Genomic DNA, 14,461 nt, shown 5'->3' on the forward strand with positions numbered 1-14,461 from the left:
CCTGCTGGGGACTCAACGCTGGACCTTTTACACATTTTTGAAATTTCTGGATCTATGGGACATAAATGTGTCAGAATCAATGTCTTGGATCCTCTCTGAGCCTTTGACTTCTTCTGGCCTGCACAGAAATCCATCTCTGTTATCTATTTATGTTTTGTTAAGTTGTTGTTTTTTGTGTCTCGGCCATTAAATTCAAAGTCACCCCAGCTCATTGGCTCAGAATTAGAGCCCATTCTTCATCCTAATTCCTGGAGGGATGTGAGTCGCTGAGCCAGGCTGCAGGAGGTGTGTGTTCGCCCCGCAGAGCCTCCCCCTCCTCCTCCGCCCTCCTCCCTCATCCAGTCCGGCTCTTCACCTGAGCCATGGCCAGTAGCGGCGGCGGACCAGCTGTTACCGCAAACACTCTTCAAATGGATTACAATGGCAAAATCTTCCCTCAGACTGGCGGATACGGACGCTACAACCGACTGGTGGTGGTTTTCAGCTGGTTCCCGAGCTTTGCGGTCACACTCAACCTGTTCAGCGACGTGTTCTACACTCTGATCCCGGATTCGTACCACTGCAGACCGGACCCTCACCTCCTCCCCGCCGCGTTCCTGCTCAGTAACTTCTCCAGGCAGGGCTACCTCAACCTCACCATCCCCTGGGTCAACGGCACCGGCCTGAGCCACTGTGAACTGTACAAATACCCACCCAACACCACTGAGTTCTCCGAAAATGTGCCCAGGGAGAGGGTGTCCTGCACCAAAGGGTGGCAGTACGCTCCTGCTGCGGGGCTCCGGAGCAACTTTGTCACGGAGGTAAGCCGGTGAAGTGAGCATGCGGGGCCGAGGTGAGGGGCTGGAAGCGGGCCAGATGGGAGTCTTGTTTGGATATGTTGAAGGAAAAGTCGTCTCATAAACTGGGGTTTGAACAATGTTTGTGCCTGAAACGGTCCAACAAATCAGCAACACAGGTTCATCTGAAACGGTTTGTGTTTACACTCTGAATCCCCTAAGTCCCCGCCTTTGACAAGATTTTTGTGTTTTTATCAATCATCTTATCAAAACACGAAAACCCAAGTAAAATCGGAATCATTACGTCTGACCATTTGTCACATAGAAAACATTTAACATTTGCTTGCATAGAGCTGTTGTATAAGAAACCACAAATCTCCATCTTATCATAATTGTTACCCGTGATGAAGTCCTGAATGGCTGATTTCCTTCACACTGTCATAAATGTCACTGTGTTTACGTGTTCTTGTTGGAATTAGAAAATGGGGCTTGATTCTTGCTCATTCTTACACACTTGTTGGCCATAGATCCATTTTGATGGAGTTCTTCATTATCTTTATTTTTGACAGAAAATGCTTTTGAACATCAGCTTTTGTAGACTCCACATCTTATAAAATGATATCTAGTGCCTGTCTGACAGTATTATGTGAGTTAACAACAGACATCCAGCTAAGAAAACTACTAAATATTCAGCCAACTGCACTCTGGTTAACTGATTTGTGGTTACATGAGAAGGTGTTTAAGTGACTGACAGCACATCAGGCTGCTATGAGCTGTGTTGATGAGTCAGCAGGAGGAAATGTAGTCATTCTGAGCCTCTTCGGTGTTAAGTTTCAGCAGTAGTCTGAATGTTGGGTCTTCATCTGAGGTGACAGTGGGTTTGTTCTGTAATGAGAGCTGTTTTTCTGTGTTTCACGGTTGCAGAATCCTCAAGACAGCAGCACAATCAATATTTGCTCATGTTAAACAGCTTAAACCCTGCATTTATTGATAACAGCTAACGTGTCTGTTTTCAGCCCATAAACCCAAATGTTGACTATGAACAACTGTGGGAGGGAGAGGAGGAGATTTATTTTCTTCTTGGTTTCTATGTTTCCCATATTGAAGCCTGATCCGGTCAGATCCTCAGTCCGTCCTCCTCAACAACCAAACTGTTGGTGTCATGTGCTGGCGTGTGCTTATGTAAACAAACACGATGAACCCTTTATCCTCTGTTTAGAGTGGCTCATCAGTCTTGTGCTCCTTAAGATCCATCCCAGTTTGCAAATATTGATATGAAGGTGTGACGTCCCGACGAAAAAATCACTCCACACATGACACACTGTGCACTTAATACGATCTGGCACTGATACGTGTTCATACAAGCGACTGAACAATGGCAAAATGTAGAAGAACTAAAAACTGATTGGAGTTCGATATTAGTCTGTAAATTGGTCCGATTTGGTCAGTTTGATTGCTTCTAGTTGGGTTTTTGAAGCTTTTTAAGTAGACCTGAAACTGATTTAGTGAAAAGTAGCTTTGCCAAAATGACCTTAAGGTTCAAAGTCACTCAGACACTTATTATTGGTAAATGCGCCTCTATGCTGCCTCAGCCTTTGTCTACATTGATGAACATCTTTGAAAAGGCAGGGAATTTTAAAGTTGTTTTGTAGACCTGGGAGTGTTTTGGAAATGGTGAAATATTCCAAAGTTTTTTTAATAATGATTGTAATCTTGACAACACCAGTTAAAGCCGGAGAATGAAAAAATAATGAAGTTATTTATATTTCCTTTAAATCTTGTACCATCATAGGAGCGACCAGACTGAGAAATTCAATGAGACATTGATTTTGTCCATGTTTGCTTAAGTTAACCAGATGCATCAAGGCTGCCAGCAAACACAAACATTCAATCGCTATCACAGAAGATATTGATTAACATTAATATTAGGAAAACAAATTGCATAACCCATTTAGTTTCTTTACTTGTAACACCATAGAAAAGCTTTGGAACATAATGGTAAGTAGGTGTAGAAATAGAGTTACATCTAAACCTCAGACTGTTGCCTGTCTTGGAATTGGATGCAGGCTGTGAGGACTATTTTCACCCTGATAAGTGACGTTAGGAAACTCTAAGGACTCTGTGTTCCTTCCTGCGACCCTGAGCTCCTCCTTCAGCAGCAGCAGCTTCCTCTGGCCATGATGTCGTCTGCTCAGACAAAGGAAAACATGAATACAATGCAAAGACAGATGACAGTCAGACGTCATTTTCCTAGTTCAGCGTGCAGATGTCCCTTGTGTCACAGTGTTGGTGAGGTCATACGCGTGACCCTGGTTACTCTTTGCTCATGTATTTTACATTTGTTGTAATGATGTTTGCGACATTGTCCCCTCTTACTGCATGACTTAGTTTTGCAGAGGTGAAGTTTGATGTATAAAACCAGCAAAGTCCAAACACTACAAACCACAGCTTCCCAAAGTGCCATCAAACTGACAAAACACCTCTGGCTGTCACCATGGAAACCACACATTATGAGCCTCACTACAGCAGAGCATTCAGTGATATTTTGGCGGCTGCTGTGTGTGAAGGCGGTGCATTCACTGTGCTTACCTAAATTAAATGTTGTAAATTTCCAGTGGCGTGTGTGTGTGAGTCGTTTGGATTCACATTCAGGTGAGCTGCAGTATTGTGAAATGTGACACAAACTCATAGAGTAGAAGAGGACAAGAGGTACTAAGCCGGCGAGGAGCTGCTGGCGCGATCAACTTTGAGCGCTACTTTGTTGTAATGTAATTAAACAGTCAGCAGACAATTTAATTCATTTAGGAAGGACATGAGCCACATTCCAGCTCACACACACAAACACACACACATCTCTCTCTGTGTGAGTCCTGACTGTTGGCAACATGTTAGGTAGTAAAATAGAAATGCAGCAAGGCGGCAGCAGCAGACTCAGATTGTTCATGTAAGACGTTGTTATGTTTGATTAGATAACTGATTTTATTATTGAAGCTTGTTTGGTTCACACTGGGAATGTTTAACTGATCAATATGTTTGACACCAGTGGTATTCTACTGAAACTCCATGAGATCCCTTCACTCCACATCCTGTTCAGCAAAGATCCAGACTGTGTGTTATTCATCACATGTGTCTATCAGGACTTAAGGTGCTTCTTCCTGCTTCTCAGACATTATTTGCAAACTAGTTGAGCTTCAGCTTCATTTAACATTCCAATAAAAACGCCTTTCCTCTTATAAAATTCTTTGTCTTCACAGTGGAACCTGGTTTGCAGCGACTACAGGAAAATCCCTCTGCAGCACATCTGTTTCATGACGGGATGGATTCTGGGATACATCATCCTCGGTTCATTGTGCGACTGGTAAGAAATAGCAATACTTCCCGTGGGTGTGTGTGTGTGGCTCCATGAGTGACCGACACATGACTGCAGTGTGTGTGAATTTGTGTGTTCTCAGGTTGGGCCGTCGGCAGGGTTTCCTCCTTTCCGTCAGCCTGTCCAGTCTGCTCGGGGTGGCCGTGTGTGTGTCCAACAGCGCCGTGGTGTTTCTGCTGCTGCGGCTCTCTCAGGGCATCACGCTGGCCGGAGTGTTTGTATCCTCTTACATTGCCAGTAAGTGAGCTAAACCAAGCCTCACACAGCCGTGTTCAGCAGACGTCCCCTCACTTAGTCTGTGTGCCTTTTCTCCTGAGAGACACTGCAAGCTTCCTGTATGATGTAGAATGATTATCTCTGCCTCATCTCATTTCCTGACTCTGTATGAAAGCCTGAGAAGATGTTGCGTTCATAATAAGATTAGCAGTTTGCAGCAGCCTCCTCTCAGGGGAAATGATTGTACTGTACAGCGGAGGAGTGGCTGTGCTGAGGCCCAAACACAACAACCTGTAAACAAACATCCACCATGATATAGAAGATCCTTGTGTGTTTACGTACCATGGGGTCTGAATCAAAACAAAGAATACAAGTTAACAACCCACAACCACACTGAAGTAACCAGTGTTTTGTTTGTTGTTTCAAAGTCTGTGCATCATATTTTCTCTTTCTGGTTGTGGACTGAGCTGTGGACACATCAACTAGTCAGACTCCTGGTTTGGATGTTGCTGTGTTAAAGCCTTTGTGACCTTGTTGTCATTTTGGGCTATAAATGGTCGCTGTAGTCATGATCAGACTATTGAGCCATTGAAACTTGCAGTGTAAGTGTCTGGTGATCTGGTTCAGAGATTCAGAGTGTCCAGCTGTTTGTGTGACATTTAAGACACGAGCAGGTGGTGTAAGCAGCAGCTGAGGGTTGAGTTCTGACTGACAGGAGGCAACTGGTCAGTGTTCTCCTTTACATGTGGGCTCACTAAAGTACCTACTGGCAGCAGATCCAACCTGAAGAGGTGTGTGTGTGTGTGTGTGTGTGTGTGTGTGTGTGTGTGTGTGTGTGTGTGTGTGTGTGTGTGTGTGTGTGTGTGTGTGTGTGTGTGTGTGTGTGTGTGTGTGTGTGTGTGTGTGTGTGTGTGTGTGTGTGTGTGAGAGAGACTAGTTAGAAAAGGAGAACAGGGTGTTTTCTAGCTGGACCCGTCGGAAAATGTGTATTGGAATGCACAAGGAGGAATTCCATCCCACATGCATTCCTGTGTGGGAGTCGGTGGTACGAGGTGGTGGACTGAAATAAGAAACACGCATGTATCTTGTCTGTTTTCGACTTAACTTAAATACCTCCACATTCCTGTGAGATCAGGGCTTCACTGAGTCCAGATGGAGTTTAGTCCTCAGGCTGGGTGGAGGCCCTGACTGATTCTCTGTGATGTCCTGTGAGTGTGGCTCCTCCATAACGGCAGGGAAAACAATAGCAGGACAGAGCAGAAGCTGAGGAAGTGAGCAGGATGGGAACTCCAAACACTTTCCCTCTCCTTGCTGCCAGGAGAGGGAAGGAGGTCAAAGGTCAGCAGAAACCTCCACAGTTTGGTCCCAAACACGAAACAGGAAATGCCACAAGGATCACATACATTAAAAGCCCTTTATTAAAAATACTCTAGTGGTGAATTTACCCTATTATCATAATCCCTCATATTGAAGACTGCACCCTAAACATGTTGACATTAACATACATCTGGTACATGTTTACAGATGTAGAAGAAGAAGTTTAAATCATCCAGTAAAAGCCACTTTGCAGAACCTTACAGACAATGACTCAGTGAGGTCATGTGTGAGGACAAGAGGGTCGCATCCTGACAGGAAATGCATACATCTCGGCCTGATGTATTAGGCCTTGATGTTATTTGTCCTTCCTCACTTTGTTCCCATGTCTCTTGTCAGGGTTGGAGCTGTGTGACCCTCCTCATCGCCTCATGGCTGCCATGGTCAGCGGCTTCTTCGCTGTGTTTGCAGAGCTGCTGTTGCCAGGCGTTGCTGCTCTGTGCCGTGATTGGCCCGTTCTCCAGGCTGTGGCCACGTTACCCATGCTCCTGCTGCTTTCCTATTGGTGGTAAGACATGCATGGCGTCACATTTGACATGTAGAAGTGGATGATGCATAGATTTATTCAAGTTCTTCATCATTCTTCTTCTTCATCATTTTGACAGAGTGAACTAAGATGAGTCTCTGATTTGTTGTACAACCACATTTATCTTTTTAAGTGGCTAAGTTAGATGTGGTTTCTGTTTGATCTCCTTGGGAGCACGCTGTGTGGCGCTGTGTGGCGCTGTGCGACACTGTGTGAAGCTGTGTGTATCCAATTTGTCATCCTCAGCTGTGCATCACTGTTTCCTGAGTCTCCTCGCTGGCTGCTGGCCACAGCTCAGATTCCTCAGGCAAAGAGGAGCCTCCAGGTGTTCTCCACCAGGAACAATGTGTGTTTACATGATGAAATCTACCCTGGAGAAACTCTGCTGTCAGGTACACACACAACCCAGTATATGCACACACACACACTCCCCAGGTTTAAGGATGTTTTCCCATGTTTGGTTCGGTTCTTTTCAAAACACAACCAACAAGTCAAAAGGCTTCCCTTACAGCAACAGCAAATATGAACACACTCAAGTATAGAAGTAAAGTCACATAAAACAACATGCTGGACTGAGCACACACAGCACGGGGATGAAGCAGAAGTTACGCCGCATGATTCTGCAAGAACAAAGTTTTTGGACAAGACAAGATTGTCTTCAAGTCAAATTAGGCCTTGTGTTTCCATAGTGATGTTAGTTTGACCAAGTGTAGGAAAGGATGCCACCTCTGTTCTTGTCCATGTGAATCCCACATAGTTGAATTGTTCCTGTTGTGATTGTCTTGCTCCTGCCTCCACACATTTCTGACTAATGAGCAGAGCGAATGTTCACATAAGTGGTGATGACTCGCCTTTTCCCTTGTGAGACCAAATCGAGCAACATTGTAGCAATTTATCTGACCAAACAAACTTTCTTTACAGAAATGGATGCAGCATATGGAGAAGACTTCCAGCCTAGGTACTATACAGTTCTTGAGCTGCGTCGAACTTGTGTTATCTGGAGGAACTGTCTCATCCTCAGCTTCACTCTGTGAGTCTTTATTGTCTTTTGTGCAAAACAATGAAATCGAATCGCACCTGGAGAGGAGAATTGAGGCCGAACCTTTCATCTGCTTCTTTCCCCTCCAGGTTCATTGGAACAGGCATCCAGTACTGTTTCACCAGAAACCTACACAGTTATTCTTCCAACTTCTACTTCAGCTACTTTCTCAGAGTGATAACCGGAGCACTGGCCTGCGTCTTCATTTGCATGACTGTCAATCGCTTTGGTCGCCGTGGGATTCTGTTGCTGTCTGCCATCATCACTGGATTATCATCATTACTGCTGCTGGCCCTCACTCAGTGTACGTTCAATCTCCGCTTCACTGACACTCACAATTTAACAGGAAGTACATTCTTGTCAGTTTCTTGGCTTTATAAGATTTAATGCAAAAGATTTAATACTATATAAGATTGAACTACAATTCACTTCAAAGGGGTACCAATCATTTTATCCAGGCCATTTTCATTTCTTTTACTATTTAGAATAATATGTTGAGAATGTTGCTGCAGTTGTAGTGTTTGTTAGTTGGTCATTGTGTTGTGTTTGCTGTGTGTCAGACCTGCGTGGAGGCCTGGTGTTGGTGTTGTCTGTTGTGGGCCTACTGTTCTCTCAGGCTCTGGCCATGCTCAGCGCTTTCTTCGCCAGCGAGGTCATGCCGACAGTAGTTCGGTAAGTTCTACCACAGCTGAATCTCCAGATGAGACGTGAATTGCTGTGAGGTTAACATGTTCTTCCTTTTTTTCCCCCTCCTCTTCCTCCCTCTCAGCGGCGGCTGCCTGGGTCTGGTGCTGGCAGCGGGCTGTGTGGGCATGGCTGCCTCCTCTCTGATGGAGCTCCAGAACAACAGCGGTTACTTCCTTCACCACGTCATCTTCGCCTCCTTCGCCGTCCTCTCTGTGCTCTGCATCATGCTCCTGCCTGAAAGCAAACGCAAGCCCCTCCCAGACTCCATGAAGGATGGCGAGAGCCAGCGGCGGCCACCTCTCTTTCTGTCCCGGACTCACAGGGACAACTTGCCATTACTGAGCCCCAGGCGGGACCCGGTACCGGAGTACAATCCTGACAACTATTCCCGTTTAGTCTCTGCCACTTGGAGGATGTTGAACAAAGATTCTATGCCATATAAGATTGGCGTGCCTGCTCACTCCCCTCTGCTGTCGCCTAGAGACGAGCGAAATGGGGGGGTTAGGCAAGAGAACGAGACGCAGAGAGAGGTGGAATCTTAACTTCCACCATATCCACCTTCATACAGACTAGTGTTACTTCCTTTGTGTGGATTAACCTGTGAGAGACGTTTGATATCAGTGATTGTAAGGTCATAACTCACCTGATGACCTGAACTCTGCATGGATTTTCCTGTATATTCTTTTGATAGTGATCCAACTCTTATCTAATTACATGCAACTGAGCCATCCAAGCTAGATTGTCAGACACCAGTGTTACCAGAGAAGCTTGTGCACCCGTGGGAGTTCAGTCCATCATGTGAGCAGCAGCACTTCTTTATTTATTAGTAATCATGCTCTTGTCATTAAGTCTGATTCACCAGTGTACCCATGCTGACGAGCCTAAGCAGGATGCAGGCCGCATGGTTTCTGCTGTGGTGTTCCTTGTGATGTTTCCGACACTAGAGGGCGCCAGTGATGCACTCAGTGAAAACTATTAAGTTTGTGACAAAGGCAATTACTTTGGCATATTTTCTTTTTCCTTGAGCTACAATTAAGTCTGAACTGTAATGTTGCTGATAAGTTTGTCTCTTCTTTGTTCTGAAACTATCATTTTAAGGTGCTGCTTATATTCCAAAACCCTAGTTTGCTTTTTACAGACTGCAGGAGTTTGTTTTTTAAGATTTAAGGTCAAATCGTGAGCTTTGTTTGTTTCTCTCCATGTGAAAAGCTGACGCATTATCTGAGCCAATCTTTCCTTTTATATCTCTCGAAGAATACCAACGCCTTTATACTCTTTAGTTTGTCTCTTGTGGCCGTGTGTCTCTTAATAGGAAAAGCAAAACATGGTATCTAAGTGGCTTTAATGTTAATGTCCTTTTGCTGCTTTTCTTTACTTTTTCACTTTTAATTGTCACAAGTCTCCATCGATGCACACACATACTTTTTAAGAAATAACACAAATAAGTGACTTTATTTTTAACCACTGTGCACTTGGGTGGTCAGACTTTCTTACCCCCAAAAAAGAGAAAATTTGTAATTTAGAATGTTTTCAGTTAATGCCAATATGTTGCATTTAACACTAGATGGTGCTCTTCTTCTGGAGACGAGGCCCTTTACTTCCTGTTACAATGTCACGGGGTTCGTGTGAGACTCAGTGAAACTCGGTCCGTCTGTATCTGTAGCAGCCGCTTTGTGACAATCTCTTGTGACAAACACACACAACTGAAACTTGAACTCAGTTTTAATAAATTCAACCAGGTCAGTTTTGACACCAGAAGCATTGTCGTCTTTGTTGTCATGGTAACATCTTTGTTACGTGTCACGTTTCTGGTTTTACACAAAAAACAAATCAACAAACATCACAGAGGGTTTCTAGATCAGATTTAAACAAATAAAACAGCCTAATTACAGATAAACAGTCAAAGTTCAGAGATCGTCTGCATTGATCTCCATCTACTAAGCTGCTTATTGGATGAGTGCTTGGACACTCAATGTGATCATAAGGGCCAACATGCTGAGCGTCTGGACGGCCCCGGCACTAGCTTGGCCGTCTCGCGTCCTGCAGGGGTTCTTCACTTCCTCCGATGGAATGGGCACATCGTCTGCAGCAGTGTTTTTCAAGCTGTCACGGATCTGACACGCAAAAATCAGAGAAGCACAGAGCTGATTGTGATGAGATCTCATCCATATGACTTTGGTTGGTGTGTGTGTGTGTGTGTGTGTGTGTGTGTGTGTGTGTGTGTGTGTGTGTGTGTGTGTGTGTGTGTGTGTGTGTGTGTGTGTGTGTGTGTGTGTGTGTGTGTGTGTGTGTGTGTGTGTGTGTGTGTGTGTGTGTGTGTGTGTGTGGGGGGGGAGAGACTAGTTAGATAAGGAGAACGGGGTGTTTTCTAGCTGGACCCGACTGAATATGTGTGTGTATTGGAATGCACAAGAAAGAATTTCATCCCACATGCATTCCTGTGTGGGAGTCGGTGGTACGAACACACTGTGTGTGTTCCTCACCTTCTCCGCCTGTTGTAGGACTCTGAGTAGGTTCATTCCAAGAGCTGCTTTGACCTCATCATCAGTCCATCCTCTCCTCAGCAGTTCAGCCACCAGGTGCGGCACTTTGGACACGTCCTCCAAACCCTCAGGTAATCTGACAGGGAAATAGGAAATCTGACTCCTTCCCGTTTTAACCAAAGACTTCAGAGCTTGAAGGCTTTGAAAATTTGAGGGGTTTTTTTTATTTTTTTTATCCAATTTGGTCACCAAAAGCGGTTCTTCAAAATATTGCAAGGTATTTTCCCACCTATGGCACAATCAACTACATATGTTAAAGAAACATGAGTAGTAAAGTAAAGATAGTAACTTGTGAGCTAACCAAGGCTAAGTAACATAAATATTTATTACCTCAACATTATTTGTAGGTCCTATGTAGATTAAGCAAAATGTATTAAACCTCTGACAAGTCATTGTGAGGCCATCCCTCTCTTACCTTGACACACCATCATAATCTCCACCAAAACCAATTATGCCTGCGCCAGCCACCATCTTTATATGGTCAAAGTGATCTAAAAAGAAAGCAGTAAACATGAATGAAGTGGGGTTTACAGTGAATGTCAAGGTTAATATTTAATCATCTTTACAGCCGCTGTCATTTACCGGCCACATCGGAGAGTTTGGCAGTCTTTTGGCAGGTGACGTAATCGTTGTAGAAATTCACCATGACTATACCCTGTGTTTTATTCTGAGGAGACGGACAACAGTTTATGGCATAGATAGTGGTGAGGATGGTACAAGGCTCTGTGTAGTTTCTGATTGGTTAGACAGATTGGTAGAATGACCTCTGACCTGTCCTTACACTCCTTAGCCTTTATAGTCATCTAAACCTTTTATGTAACGTTTTATGTAAGATAAAGAACAGCAGAAACACACACACACACTCACACTCACACTCACACTCACACACTCACCACTCTCCTGAGAACTTCATCTGGGACATTCCTCTTATGTGGACAGATACTGTAGGCGGAGGAGTGGCTGAAGATGACCGGGGCTTTGGATATGTCCAGCACCTGGTTCATCACTTTCACAGACACGTGAGCCAGATCGATCAGCATCCCCAGGCGGTTCATTTCCATCACCACTTGCTGTCACAGGCAGGCAGCATTTTTATTATCATGGTAAACTGAAGTTGTCAAATGAAGTCAGTCCTCGTTAAAAGATACAGCCTGTGATCCAAAGGTATTATCGTTCTGTGAATCAGTTATTCAGTCAATCTGTGAGGCAGATTTGATTGTGGTTGCAATAGATTTGAATGGCACATTGTAAAGTTGAAGACAACAGACTATAAACCAGGACAAAAGCTTACATTTTCATTGGTATTTTATGGCATTTGGATAGAACAGTGAACCCATCCCTAACCCTACACCAACCTTGCCAAATGGAGATAGGCCATTGTGTTCAGACGGCTCTGATCCAGTGTCAACAAGCCAGTTATCCGCCCTGCCAGCACAAGACAGCATCATAAGATACATTTGATGATAACTTGTATTTGTTGCATGTGTTCTTTTTGTGTTGATTACACGGCAAAGTCATGATTTACTTCTGAGAGCTCAAATTTCTCAGAAGTTGACTTTCAATCTTAGTGACACAAACAGCAGATGTTGGTAAAATCCTCTGCAATGCTTTGTGCTTTAATGGGAGCGTGTACGGTATCCGATCTGTCTGATACTGTTACTGGAGAGCAGGACGGGTTGGCAGGAATCCCCCGTACTCTCCACACCACTTAGACCAGTTAAGCCTGATATGAAAGATTAAATACAAACGTGAAATCTGCCAGCTCACTGGGAGAGAGCTCCATTTCTCAAAACAAATGAAAAAACAATCTTCCAGTGCAATGAAACTGATTTCATTTTGTCTCCAATGCAAATCAAAACATTTCAGGTGTTGTATTTAAATTGGCCTCTGTGTTATTAAACAATAAGGCAGATCACTGCACTCAAATCAAGAAAATAATGGTTTCCTCAACATTTGACTGTCACACCATCCATTTTTGAAGAGACAACTAGTTTTGGATGCTTATATCGCTGTTTTAAAATATTAACTGTGTGTGTGTGTGTGTGTGTGTGTGTGGTGGGGGATGGCTCCTACCAGGGTGTGTTGCAAGAGTGTGTCAGTGTGAGGTAACGGACCCCCAGCTGGTACATCATGCGCAGTGTGGCCAGGCTGCTGTCGATGGAGTGGCCCCCCTCCACCCCGATCAGACTGGCTGTCTTCTTCTGTGTGAAGGCAGTGGTGAGGTCTGCGTGATTCAAGGCAGGAGGTGGAGATGAGTAAGGACATTTTCATCATCATCATCATCATTTTCATTCTCATTGAGCGTATCACTAAATAAATTAGATCATCTCACCTTGGCTACTGGTGGCAAACATGAAGGTCTCTGGGTACTTCTGACACATCCTGTGGATCACGTCGATCTGCTCCAGCGTCTGTCTGACAGCGTCTTTATACTGACTCTCACAGCGAACGTAAGCCGACCAGAACTGCAAGACGAATACAGGAGAAATGAGTCCTGACGCCTTGATGCTGCCTGTGTGTATCAGAGAAAAGATGTGTTTGTTTGCATTTTACTTCACATTCACACATTGGAGAAAGAAAGAAAGAAAGAAAGAAAGAAAGAAAGAAAGAAAGAAAGAAAGAAAGAAAGAAAGAAAGAAAGAAAGAAAGAAAGAAAGAAAGAAAGAAAGAAAGAAAGTCACATTTAAATGGTGTCCTGAGATCTGCAGGGAGTTTTACTGTGGTCTATCCAAACATCAATTAAATCCAGATGGTTTAAACAATATAGCCTGAAGCCTGAGTCAGAGGCGTCTATTCCAGGCCAAAGGAAAACATCATGAGAAAGGAATGGGTGAGCAGGGAGGAACTTAAAAACCAACTGCTTGATCTGTTTCGCCATAAGACCAAATGAAATCATCTTTATTTTCTGTATGTTTAAAAGTGAAAACATATAGAGAGTAATGCTGAGCTGTGTGTTGGCTTGTACCTGTGCTCCCAGCTTTCCCTCCTTGATCTTTGGGATGTTGGTGTGTGTCGTGGTGAGTGTGTTCAGGTCCACTTTGTTAAGCTGGTTGTTGAATTGCTCTCTCATTTGCCAAGGTAGGTCATTATGTCTTAAAGGTCACACAGCTCTCAGTGTTAGTTCCCTCATGCAGCTCAATGCTTAGCATTTCACATGATTGTTAAGAAATTACTCCCATTTTCACAGTTTCCTCAAAATCCTGATAGTACCCAGCTGAGTGCAGAGTGGCACCTACCCGTCGATGAGCGGCGTCTCAGACATGAGCCTCAGAGCTCTGGTCAGGTTTGGATCCTCAGCCCAGGTGAGTGTGACAACACAGGACATAATCCACAGCGACACACACACACCTGTGATGACCCCGGACGGCATTTCTTACACTTTTATTAACCTTTACACTCGCTGTTCTTCTTTTGGGTAATAATTATCACACTGACTGAACTCCCATTAATCTCCAAAGAATCCTGATCATACAAACTGCCGCTCTGCCTCGTTATCTGTTACTCATCCAGCTTTACTTTGCCTCTCTGCAGATTCTCTCCCACTCTCAGATTCTCTCCGTATCCTCTCGGTTGGTATTGGCTCCTGCATATGAATCCTTATCGCCCCTCCTGTTTTGGATCTTCTTCACTTTACAGCTTTGCAGCTGCACAGTAGACTTCACATTTCCCACACGTTGGTTAATGTATAATGTGCAGTTTGACGTTATACACCAGGCATGTTTCTCATAAATTATTTCTATGGCCTTCGGAAAATAGATTATAGATCTCTAAATATTCCCTTGAACTGCAAAGCCAAAGATTAGCACAGTACTCTGCAGGTTTAAAGGCCGCTCCTGGGTAATAAAGTTCTTTGTCCGTCAAATAAACTTCATCGAGTCTACAACATGAACATATCAACGCCATGACGGTCTAGTGCAGGGGTATTCAGGT

The 14,461-nt window shown here is 44.2% G+C and overlaps 2 protein-coding genes across 2 annotated transcripts; one reads left to right on the forward strand and one right to left on the reverse strand.

Annotated features, from left to right (window-relative positions):
- Window positions 1–361: 361 nt before the first annotated feature.
- Window positions 362–9,738, forward strand: slc22a31 (solute carrier family 22 member 31). Its single transcript, XM_076156314.1, has 9 exons — window positions 362–800; window positions 4,031–4,134; window positions 4,229–4,383; window positions 6,076–6,244; window positions 6,509–6,654; window positions 7,184–7,292; window positions 7,391–7,605; window positions 7,862–7,973; window positions 8,071–9,738. Exons 1-9 carry the CDS (start codon window positions 363–365, stop codon window positions 8,528–8,530), a joined length of 1,908 nt encoding a protein of 635 aa, XP_076012429.1. The 5' UTR covers window position 362; the 3' UTR covers window positions 8,531–9,738.
- Window positions 9,739–9,835: 97 nt separating this feature from the next.
- dpep1 (dipeptidase 1) lies at window positions 9,836–14,079 on the reverse strand. The gene is made up of 10 exons (XM_076156315.1): window positions 13,768–14,079; window positions 13,497–13,623; window positions 12,864–12,996; window positions 12,605–12,755; window positions 11,887–11,956; window positions 11,425–11,601; window positions 11,114–11,198; window positions 10,947–11,022; window positions 10,472–10,607; window positions 9,836–10,102 (listed from the first exon to the last, which is right to left on the reverse strand). Exons 1-10 carry the CDS (start codon window positions 13,899–13,901, stop codon window positions 9,935–9,937), a joined length of 1,257 nt encoding a protein of 418 aa, XP_076012430.1. The 5' UTR covers window positions 13,902–14,079; the 3' UTR covers window positions 9,836–9,934.
- Between the last annotated feature and the right edge of the window lie 382 nt (window positions 14,080–14,461).

This window comes from Genypterus blacodes, unplaced genomic scaffold, assembly GCF_046128005.1.
Source record: "Genypterus blacodes isolate CSIRO-AG114 ecotype Tasmania unplaced genomic scaffold, CSIRO-AGI_Gbla_v1 ptg000067l_1, whole genome shotgun sequence".
Taxonomy (NCBI): Eukaryota; Metazoa; Chordata; class Actinopteri; order Ophidiiformes; family Ophidiidae; genus Genypterus; species Genypterus blacodes.